The sequence below is a fragment of the Neolamprologus brichardi genome, chromosome 6 (assembly GCF_056152115.1).
Source record: "Neolamprologus brichardi isolate AB-2024 chromosome 6, ASM5615211v1, whole genome shotgun sequence".
NCBI classification, from domain to species: Eukaryota; Metazoa; Chordata; class Actinopteri; order Cichliformes; family Cichlidae; genus Neolamprologus; species Neolamprologus brichardi.
Window position 1 is genome coordinate 36,083,695 of NC_142109.1, and position 12,158 is coordinate 36,095,852.

A 12,158-nucleotide genomic window follows, 5' to 3' on the forward strand; every position below is an offset into this window, starting at 1 on the left:
TTTTTTTCATGTGCTGGTAATTAAATCTTTTCCGTGAACATTTCCCACTCCCTGTGAATCCTCCACAGGTCATATTTGAAACCTGAGCATGTTTTCCTCAGACTCACTGTAGCATATCCACTTCCGTTTTTCCATGACTTTGAGATTCTTCTCTACCCTCAAGCTTCCAAATCTTGCCTGGATCCTGTGACTCCTCTTTCCATCCAGGCTCAAGCAAAGCATGAGATATCTTCATGCATTTTTCTTTCTTCCTGGAAAGAAAGTGATACTCAGGTCTGAGCTGTGGGAACAAGATGAAAACATGGCCTTAAAAAAAAAGGAGCTCAATCTGCTTATCTGTGTTATGGTCCCACATGAGAAGAGGAACAGATTAGCCCCAGGTAATATCTTTGGTGGCCTCTCCAGTGTCTAATTAAAAGGCTATCGTTTTAGTGAGTACATATAAAGCAGTGATTGAGGTGATTTTCCCTCAGAGCTGTGTCTGCTCTGTGGGACGGTCACAACACTTTCAACAACTCGGTTTTCTTTTGATCTGATTTCTGCTTAGCCCAGCTGCTGGAGGATCTAAAGAGCAGAAGAAAAACCTAGAGAGAGCATACTTACGCAGGTTATAAATGTGGCAAATGAGAGGAATGATAAAGCGGGAGCAACGTAAATGGATAAAAGAAAGCCCCCGTAATCTGTCTCATTGTCAGGAAGTATAATTTTCCAAACATGACATGAGCCAGCGAATGCCAAGGGGGATACACTGTGCTGATTCACAGAGGGTATGGTTTGGGAAACCACAAAACCAGCAGGCGCACTGATTGATGGCGCCGAAAATCCATGCAAACGGATTCATATGTTTCCTTATGCGGCAGCTGCCCCGTATTAATCTAATGTAATTAACAATAAACACCCCGTCATGATCGGAATTGCAATTTAAAAGTCTCGGGGATCTGCTCTGCGAGGAATTACAACCACATGTCCTCCTGCCTGTAAGCAAGCTGCAGGAAACACAGACTCATAAAGTCTTATCATTTTGTTTTTTAGGGGAGGAGCTTTAGCCTTAGTATAGAAATGAGATTAGTGCATCACATGTTGCCTTTCCATTTTTTACTTTCATGCAGAATAATGGCTACTGGGAGAAAGGACAACCCTCACATTGGGAAATTCCAGCTTTCTCTATGTCGCTCAGTCCAGGAAGTCAAATATGAAGCGTGTGATCTGCACAGATGTTCTGAAAGACTCTCAGTTTTAACGCAGGATAAGGAGGCATTCCAGCGTTACCGAGCTTCCTTCAGGCCTTTTTCCTTTAATTTGTCAGATGTCCATAAGTAGTACTGTACAAAACAAGTTATATTGCATTAAATTAAATTACCGGATTATTAATAATTCAGCTCTTTTGAGAGCTTCAGCAATGCCCCACTGAAATCCATCACTCCTCACCAGCACATTCTGGGGCAGCGTTATCAGGCAAAGTATTTTCAGATCCTCGGCACATGAGACAATAAGGCATTTCTCTGCAACCATCCAGCCCAAGGCCGAGCAGCTCTGACAGATATTAAAGCAGAGTGACAGATCTAATTATCACCTCCCCACTTCTTCTGCTCCAACTCTGATGAAAAGTACTACATTACAGCAGACACCCTATGCCCTCAAACTAACTTTCACCTTTGTTAATAACTAAGAGTGTAGTTATCTGGAATACCTGCTGAGGGCATGTCTCAGAATAGAGAGAAAGAGATTTGCAACAAGGCTGAATTTATGAAAGGAAGACTCATTATTCCAGCTCTTGCTGCAGTGACTGTGCAAATGCCCCCTACCCACCATCTCTCACCTTTCCCCCCCGTCTGCTTTCGCATTTCTCATTTTGTCTTTTCACAGAGATTTAGACGGTGTCACAGCTCTGTGAAGTTTCCACTCCTCTCTTTTATCGTATCCTGTTCCTGAACGCTCTAAGGGCTCCGCTGATATCCCATATGAGACTGCGCTGAATGGGAGGTTTTGTTTGCACACACGTGCCGTGCAGCAGACAATGCCGGCTGCAGGAGAGCCACTCTGCTGACCTCTCTGCTTCTTGGCATCTGCTGCCAGATTCCCTTTCAGTCCCGTACAAATCACTTAGAAAGAGGCAGCGAGCTCTGTTTTGCTGGCAGGATGTTATGGTGCACAGCTCGCACCACTAAACTGCTGTTTTGTTTTGTTGTCTCCCCACACCGCTACTGTTGATGGAAACTGTGTCGAGCTGGGCTAATGGGCTGTGGGTGTGTTTGTGTGTGTCCCCGTGCACTTACTTATGCATTCCCGGTAAGAAATACGCAATTCCTTTCGAGTAGTGGTTGCCGTGGAAACCTTGGTCAGGTCTGGTCTCCAGCTGCCATTAAACAGTGAAGCGTGCTGGGACATGTGGCAATGGGGGTTGGTTAATCATCAGCCACTATATCAGATCTGTGGCCACGTTAGTGCTGATGGTTGCACCACGAACACTTAATTAAAAAAAAGAAATACATTTGCTTCAGATGTCAGAATTAAAATGGTGCCCGGTGCCACACACCATCACCTAAATGCTTAACTAAATAAGAAACTATTAATGATTATAACAATGATTTAAAAAACCCTGTTATGAATAGTCAAAATTTACTCCTATAACAAAAAGTTTCTTCTGAAACGGCAGTTTTCAAGTGACCACGTGAGGTCACTGGATAGCTGATGGATGGATGGATGGATGGATGGATGGGAGGATTATGGATGATGGATGGATGGATGGATGGATGGATGATATATGGATAGCTGATGGATGGATGGATGGATGGATGGATGGATGGATGGATGGATGGATGGATGGGAGGATTATGGATGGATGGATGGATGATATATGATGGATGGATGGATGATTGATGGATGGATGATGGATGGATGGATGGATGATGGATGGATGGATGATGGATGGATGGATGGATGGATGATATATGGATAGTTGATGGATGGATGGATGGATGGATGGGAGGATTATGGATGGATGGATGGATGATATATGATGGATGGATGGATGATTGATGGATGGATGATGGATGGATGGATGGATGATGGATGGATGGATGATGGATGGATGGATGGATGGATGGATGGATGGATGGATGATTGATGGATGGAAGGATGGATGATGGATGATTGATGGATGGATGGATGGATGGATGATGGATGGATGGATGATGGATGGATGGATGGATGGATGGATCATGGCTGGATGATGGATGGATGATGGATGGATGGATGATGGATGGATGGATGGATGGATGATTGATGATGGAAGGATGGATGGATGGATGATGGATGGATGGATGATGGCTGGATGATGGATGGATGGATGATGGATGGATGGATGATGGATGGATGGATGGATGGATGGATGGATGGATGATTGATGGATGGATGGATGGAAGGATGGATGGATGGATGATGGATGGATGGATGGCTGGATGGATGATGGATGGATGGATGGATGTTTGATGGATGGATGGATGGATGGATGGATGGATGGATGGATGGATGGATGATGGCTGGATGGATGATTGATGGATGGACGATGGATGGATGGATGGATGATGGATGGATGATTGATGGATGGATGGATGATGGATGGATGGATGGATTTTGGTAAAGGTTAAAGTTAGATCACGCCCTGCTTGGCCTCACTTCTGTAAAAATCAGTCATTAAACTAAAAGGTTTTGTGGTCTTTGTGCCTTTTGGAGCATTTTTAATGAAACTATTGAGAAATAATGTTTGCGCTGCTGCCTCTGCTTCAGGAAACGTTCTGGTATTTTAATAGACTAATAAGTACATTTGTGTGTTTGCATGGTATCCCTACACTTTATGGATCTTTAAAACGGCACCAGTCCCCGGTGCACTTAGTTAATCTAACTACAGCAGGTAGCTTGAGCCAACTATGCTGAAGAACGTGAATACATGCAGAGCTTGTGCATGTATTTGTGCTATCTCAGTTTGACTGCATGATGTTCAGATCAGGGCTGTATTCACAAACATTCAGAGAGCTCTTGGGGAGTTCTCTTAACGTAGCCTAAACATTTATAGAAATGAGTCCTCACTTAAGAGTTATTTAGGAAGCTCTCAGAGTAACTCTGAGCAAGAAGTGAACAAAACCTTTTACCTCAGCGAGGCGATGCGGCTGACCCGATTAACAAGAATACATTTTTGCCAGTTTTCAAGTAATTCAGCCTCGTAATCACATTCATTTCTGGCATCATTGCATTGGATGGGAGATGCAAGCGTATCTTTAATGAGATCGGCTACAAACATTATCCCCGCACCATCTAATCTGCTGTTTCATTAACTCACTGTCATTCAGAGGTATTTCCTCTACCTTTTTGTCTCTCCACTATTTTCTCCTACTTAATAAAGCAAAGGAAACTCTTAAGCCTCTAAAAAGGCACTCCTTCCTACTGATAGCAGTTTTTCCACAATCTAGTATAAACTTCAAATGTTAATTCTTATAAAACATCATAAATCTAAAGCTGCATACACAACGCAAATAATTTGCATTGATGTGGCAACCAGAGACCACGCAAAGTTGATAGCATTCTGCAGTTTCAAGCAACTACACCTGAAATATCCACCAGCAACAGGAAGTGGGCGGGGCCCAAGATAAACTTTTCTCAACTTCCAGGTGAGCGACTGAAGCAGTGACCCATGCGACTGAAAAGTACAAGTGATAGACATTTGACCTGGTAGTAAATACATTAAAAAGTTACCTAGGCCGGACCGGAGCAAACGACCAGTGAATCATTTCCAGTCTGCTTAAGACTTTTTTCCAGATTCTGCCCCAAGCAGCAGCTCTTTGTAATGGGAAGCTTTAAGAATGTGGCCCCAGGGCTCTGAGCGGGCCACACCATCTGTCACAGGACTCCTCGCTCTTTGTAACTCGGGCTGGATGTTTGAATTTGATACAACCTCCAAACAAATGAACACCCACAAACAACGTCTATATGCATGCCAGTCTGTTAATAACAGACACAGCACTACCATCAATGAAGCCCTTTGTTGGGGAGCTATGACCTTTCCACAGCTGTCCTTGAATTTCACATGTGAGGCTTCCACAATGTATTCAATATCATATGTAGATTTTAGGGCGATAGCTGTCAAATAGCTGTCAGCAGGTTATAGTTCTCCCAACTCTTTTTGGCTAGAACTTGGACGTGGGAGTCCTTCCTGTATTTATTGGAAGGAAGTCATTAGTACATTAACCAGAAATCCTTTAATTTCTGGTTAATGTACGCAGAAAAAAGGCGAAAAGCAAGAAACTAGAGAAAGAGACATTAATTCGGGTCCATCCTGCTCTTGATTATCTCAGCAGTGTGTTTCAGTGTAGCTAAAGTCATAATGATGCTGCTCTTTACATATTTTTCTGTTTTTGTTATGAGAGAAACAAACAAAATCAATCGAGGCTATTTTCACTCCATTTAATCCCGTTGAGGTGCAGAGTAAAAAATAACAAACCTTTATTTTATATCTACCATTTCTTCAAAAAACAATAACCAAAAAGCATATTAGTCAGTGTGGACATCTAACATTTAAAATGAGTGATCATCTGAACATTTGAAGCAACAAACATAATGCCATAAAGCAGCTGTTACGCATCCAAAGCTGAAATATGGGCAGCCATAAAACATCTAGGATTATTACCCCAAACCTGATGAGATCTGGATCTGATTTAGAAATGAAGGACGTTGGTTTCTGGTCTTTTATCCTCTAAATGGGACCAGAATTAACCAGTTCAGTATCTCGTTATATTAAATAAAACCTGAAACTAGAAAGAGAGACCATAAACATATGTGATAAGTGTTTACTGAGGCGTCAAATCAAGTGAGAGATTCGGTTGTTTTCTCATGAATTTACATCTAATTGTACTTTTTTTGGCAACCAGAGGAGCTGCCCCCTGCTGGTCATAAGACAGAATGCAGGTTTAAAACGCTTTAATTTTAAACCATCTGTGGTATTAATGTTCATAAACAATGTTGGTGGCTTCTGAAGATGCTGACTCTGCACTTCTAAAAGTGAAAACATCCACCACAGAATCAGGAACACATGAGGACGAGTAATCCATCCAAGTACCCGTTTTCTTGTTAGTTAGAGTTTCACTTTAGAATTATCCTGTTTCTGAGTTATTTAAAAAACAGACCTAAACAGAACAGAAGTGTTAATAAGGCCCGAAGAATTCATGAGGGTCCCATAAAACATGCCTCTCATCAGATAGGCCGTATATATCAGCTGTAGCTGTACGCACACACCCATCTGATGCCGACTAAAGTGCCACATTGTCCAAGTTATGTAATGCACGTTTATGTACAGACTCAAAGATGCACCTCGACCCTGTTGCAGACAGGACTGTGGGCCAAAGGAGACTTTCTTTCTAAAGGTTAAGGCTGACAGAGCAGTGACTGCAGGAAGAAAGAGTTACTGTACAAAGGAAGGATGTTCTAGCGATGCATTCGTGTCAAACAAGGTGAGGAAGTGCACTTTTCTGCAGCCTTTCCTCTGGTGTGTATCTGCGAGGTTACACGAAGCGCTGGTCTGACGGTTCTTCCTGAAACTCATCTGGCCAGCTTCCAGTCCCCGCTCTTTTCACAGCCACGTCCCTTGCGTGACAAATAGCTGTTATACCTTAGCGCGATGATGTCATCCCTTGGGACTTTTAAAACTCAGCAGACTTGTGGGTGTTACTTTTATTGCTGGGTTTGCAGGGATATTTGTAAGATAGAGGAAATGTGTTTTCTCTTAACTTGCTGTCCTGAGCCACAGACACCACTTATCTGAGTGAAATCCAGTAATTTTCTGTCCCCTGATCTGTTTTATAACTATCGATTTAGCTCGGAGATTTTTTTTTCTCTGTTGAAAGAAGTCTTTCTTTAGCTGAGCTCTTCTTTAAAATCCAGATTTTTGCAATTGTCAGCAGAGGTGATACTTGAAACCAAATGTGGTTGGCCTCTCATTGTGCTGCGAATACTCTCCAGCAACTGTCTTTACCTCAAATGTGCACACCATGTGTGCGTCTCCAGCATCTCATTTAGAAAACTAAACCTTGAGGTTGAGGTCCTGATTTTATTTTGATGAACCGCCCAGGCAGGCCTTAGTATTTGTTATGGTTACGTGGTGGTAATCATTAAAAATGATGGGGAAACGAGGACATGTAAATATTATTACCTGCGTGATTTAGAGAGTAATCTTTAAACATAAACAACAACGTACAGCATTTTGCTGACAGTTGTTTTATGCTCAGCGAGCCAAAAGGATCGTCTGTGTCATGTCTTTGCAATTTACTGGGAAAAGTTGGTTTAAACGTTTTTCTTGATAAAATTATATATTTTTCACAAAGAACAGTGTCGAATAAATGCTGCTTACAAACTCCAGCAATGTTTTAACACAGTTCATTTACATATAAACTGCTTATGTATTTAAAAAGTGTTTCTTCTAACTCAGACTGGAAACGAGGTTTCCTCCACTGTCCTTAATTCTGACATTGAGCTCGAGCATTTAAAAGGAGAATAAATCTTCATATTTAATTAAACTCCAAATCCACAATGATAATTGTGACATTAAGCATAGCGAGTGCTTAATGAGTGTATATTTCACTCATTAAGCTATACAACTAGTACCTGAATGCATCACTTAATGTAATTTAATATTTCACAGAGAAATAAAATGTTTTAATTAATGTTTAACATGATGGAAATTCACTGATTCTGTACAGGTATAAAGGAAGTAAATACTCTTCTGGTTCTTTTGATTAATACCAAACTTCACCGTTCTGAGGAAGCTTGTTTCCTCTGAAGAGCAGAGCAACAACTCCCCCAAATCCAGTGGTTCTTAACCTTGTTGGAGGTACCGAACCCCACCAGTTTCATACGCGCATTCACTGAACCCCTCTTCTGTGAAAAATAAAATATGATTTTTTTTAATGGTGCACAAAATGAGCCGTGCATGTCATGGCGGAGGCTCTGCCGAACCCCTGAGACCAACTCACCGAACCCCTAGGGTTCGATTGAACCCAGGTTAAGAACCACTGCCCAAATCAAAGGGGACCAGTTAAGGTATGGGCTTCTGACTAGAGTGCCTCCTGGATATCTGAGTGAGGGGTTTTGGACATGTCACACCCAGGACAGGCTGGAGAGATTACAACTCTCGACTGACCTGCAAACACCTTGTTGTTCCTCCAGAAGAGCAGGTAGAAGAGGCTGGGAGCGGGAAGGTCTAAGCATCTCTCCCTACACTGCCTCCCGTGTGACCCAGGCATAGACATGCAATAGAAAAATGGATGGACAGGCAGCGTGTTTGAGTTAATCAGGGCCAAATTATTTTGATGACGAATACAAACAGCTGATACCGGTGGTCTGTATACTAAAGGTGTTGTTGGAGCTTGGACCGTCGTTATTTCCATCTCAGAACCTTCCTCGATTTCAGTCAGCTCTGCAAATACGAGGCCAACCCGAGCAGCTCTGTGGATCAGAAGGCTGGCTGAAGTTTTCACTGCCGTGCTAAAAATGGCAAATGGTTGTCTTTTAATTACAGATACAGCCGCCTCCGGGGTGGAAAGTGTTAATGAAAAATATCCAAGATACCCTTGAATGATGAATTCCTGGCATTCACCTATTAGACTCCGGTTCATATATCTCATTTCCCTCACCCTGTCCTGCCGTTATCTAAACGCCTGCAGCTTCAGGCCCAGAGTAAACACTGGTGTCTGGGACTGAGGGCTGCGAGGTCACCGTGGATAGGTGATGACAGCTGAAGTCAGAGGACTGACTCTTGAGGGGTCACCCAGTCTGTCTGCCAGGGGCCTGAGGCACATAAGGAAGCATGGAAGGTGAAAGACTGAGTGCTGAGAGTAAAGAATGCGGCCACTTGCTCTGTGAGCCTCTGGACCCAAACTTAGCCTCAGACGTGTATCTCTTTCTTATTTTTAAACTATGAAATGTGGAACGATAGGCCATAGGCTACTCCTCTTATCTAGTTCATTTATTTAATTACTAAACCTGTCAGACAGTACCGTCTTGCAGTGCATGGCCTAATATGGTGAATTAAGGGTGGAGATTATATAATTTAATAGGAAGGCACAGCACACCCTCTTAGAGGTTGGGACTGCAAACTTTATCTCAGATTTAGCCAAAGAACATATGCTGCATAATTCACTACACACCAATCAGGCATAACATTATGACCACCTGCCTAGTATTGTGTTGGCCCCCGTTTTGTTGCCATAACAGTCCTGACCCATCAAAGCTTGGACGAGACCCCTGAAGGTGTGCTGTGGTATCTGCAACAAGATGTTACCAACGGATCCTTCAAGTCCTCTAAATTGTGAGGTGAGGCCAGCACATCCCAGCACATCCCAGCACATCCCAGAACATCCCAGAACATCCCACAGATGCTCGATTGGACTGAACTCATTGCTGTGCTCCTCAAACCATTCCTGAACCATTCCTGCTGAACGAGGCCACAGCCATTAGGGAGTACCATTTCCATGAAGGAGCCTACATGGTCTGGAACAATGCCTAGGCAGATGGTACGTGTCATTGTAACGCCCACATGTGTGGCAGGACCCAGCAGAACATTGCGTAACACAACTTCCCCGATCATCGTTAGAAATCCAGACTTCCTGCATTTCTGCTAAACATTGTTAATCAATGTATGAAGTCTCTCCAGAATTCCTAAACATGAATAGAAACTTCTGTTCTTTAGTCTCACATCAACTCTCTTACTGGTAGCTGAGGACTATCGTGGCACCTGAGCGGAGACTACATTCACCATCTGGGAAGTGACCCAGTCTGATGTGTAGTACCTCCAGGTGTGTGGGTTTGGTGGATCGTGGGTCAAAGAGGGTTAGGATTACTAATATGTTCCTCATACAGCACATGAAGACTTTGTGGCTGATTAGATGTCTGCACACACAAGCAGGAGCAGGTGCTGGACCCAAACAGTCCAAAAACGAGCTTTTCCCAGAGGTGAACACGTGGTCTGACATCATTAACGGTTTATGCAAAATATTACCTGACATTTTTTAACCTTATCACATACACAATAGCTCAGCCTGTGTTTGTCAGGGTCTACTTCCGGTTTAATCCTTGCCCCACCCACACGTTCCTCGTCACACCAATGGGGATGTGTAAATGTCATTATGCGGTTAAGATGGATTTCTTTTCATTATTTGTTTGTTTGTTTTTAAAGGAAACTTTTCTCCTTTATCAGCTGAGGAAATAAACCCTGTGTGGTCACACGGTGCCCTCGCGCCTTACCTCCCACTCACCCCTATTTCCCCACATGTTTTATTCCAGCCTCGTGGCCCATAAATGGCAGCTCTGCGCGGCAGTGACAGCGTTAAAATCGCTCGTGCCCGAGTCTCCACCTTCTATGTAAATGACAGCGTGAGTGAGTGGGACCCGAGGCGGAGAGCTCTTACTGAATGAGGCTGACGGGGGGAGTTGCCTTCACGGACGTGTGTGTGTGCGCTCACAATAATAAGGAGGTGTGGGTCCGCTCTCTGCTGTTTGCATGTACCCGGAGCAGAGCAGCGATAGGCTACCTTTTGGATGCAATCATGTCACGAGCGCTGGGCTGTGCCACGAGAGCATCTGAATAATCCACACCGGCGATACGCGCACGGCAGAAGACTGAAGCGATGGGTGGCCAGATAACGCGAAATGCCTTTTACGGTAAGGAGCAAACATTTGTCATATGTGAGATGTTTCGGCGCCTTTGTTCAGGTTTTGGCTGTGAGCTGCTCTGTTATCAGGTACCAGCCTATTCTTTGCTCACAGTTACGTCACTCCTGTAATTAGAATAGGGGTCTCGAGACGCGCAGCTGTGTCTTCTGATTACGACGTAACAACCAGGATGTCCCCGGCTCCTCGCGCATTGACCTGCGCCCTGTATAGCAGTAAATTGCAGGGAGGTGTTTGCACTGGGAGCAGCTTAGCTGGAGGGGAGGAAAGTTGTGGGGTTTCCCCTCATTACTAAACAGAGCGTGCAGCTGTGCCTCGAGAAATCAATGAATTGATTTTTTTTCTATTGTATTGTCCTGTATGCCATCACTAAGGTCCCACCAGGGGCGTGTCCAAAGGATGGGGCATGGGGTGGCACCAGGCCCCATAGATGGTATTTCTATAGGGGGGCAAATTTGGCAAATATTGTAGCTTGTGCTCCATACTGTCCACTTAAAGCTTTGCTTCTTAGCTTCCAGATTGTAAAACATAATTCTGCATTATTTTGAATTCTGTGTACTGTTACCAGTGCCTTAAGTACTTTAGTAAAAGTACAAACGTATCCAAATACACTCGAAGCAGGTGTGCAAATACTTGTTTTCTGCACACTGTTTGTATCTGATCAGATATTTGGGTGTCTCCACGTGTTACGCTATTCCAAATATCCTGCACAGACCCCCCCCGGGGGCAAAGCATCCATCAGACAGAGCGGTTGCTGGCTATAAGCAAAACGCACAGGCCGGCTGAATTTCAAAGATGTTTTGGTGGTGTAGAGTTCTCTCCACGAGACCCCAGGGATCTTTTGTTCTGTTAATAAACAGTGGAGCTTCTGTATAGGTTCATACTCTGAATGTAGGCCAGCTTCAGTCCTTGTGTGGTGTCAGGCAGAGTTTTTAACAACAATAAGATGACAGTAACCCACCCGTCCACGTCCCCACACCCCCTCCTTTCTACAACAGCAAAAAACAAAACAAAAAATGAGGAAGTGAGCCGAGCCAGCAGTGTGATGAGGAATTTGTTCCTCGTCTTTGCACAATTATTATTAGCATGGTGCGTCGTGTTTGGGTGCATGTGTGTATATATACCTATGTGTTACTATGGGGGTTAAGCTGTGTCCCTGATCCTGCAGCCTCTTCTGGTTTTGACCACCTGATCGTTCTAATTAAAGCCCTGAGATTAATCCAATTACTTAAAGAGGGACAAGCTAAGACAGCAGGAAGAGCTCCTTTTCTCTGGGATCAAGGTCAAACACCTCCGAAAATTAGAACACGGCGTTTTTCTTGTTGTGCGATCAGCATGCAGTCTTACCTGGTAGTGGTGTTAGTCTGTAGCAAGGCCCAACTTATTATAGAGTGAAGTATTTTTACTAACGCAGCCTGTTAAAGGAAAACACGTCATTATAT

General features: G+C 43.6%; 1 protein-coding gene across 2 annotated transcripts in view; it reads left to right on the forward strand.

Moving 5' to 3' along the window:
* The window catches only part of neurl1aa (neuralized E3 ubiquitin protein ligase 1Aa), a 76,921-nt gene that overhangs the window by 19,236 nt on the left and 45,527 nt on the right, over positions 1-12,158 (forward strand). Inside the window, exon 1 of one of the 2 annotated variants that reach the window (XM_006799600.2) lies at positions 10,425-10,707. The exons of the other annotated variant lie outside the window; for it this stretch is intronic. Within the exon in view, the coding sequence (XP_006799663.1) occupies positions 10,674-10,707 (34 nt within the window). The 5' untranslated portion in view covers positions 10,425-10,673. Of the gene's footprint in view, positions 1-10,424; positions 10,708-12,158 lie in introns of those variants that run through there. 2 annotated transcript variants of the gene reach the window in all.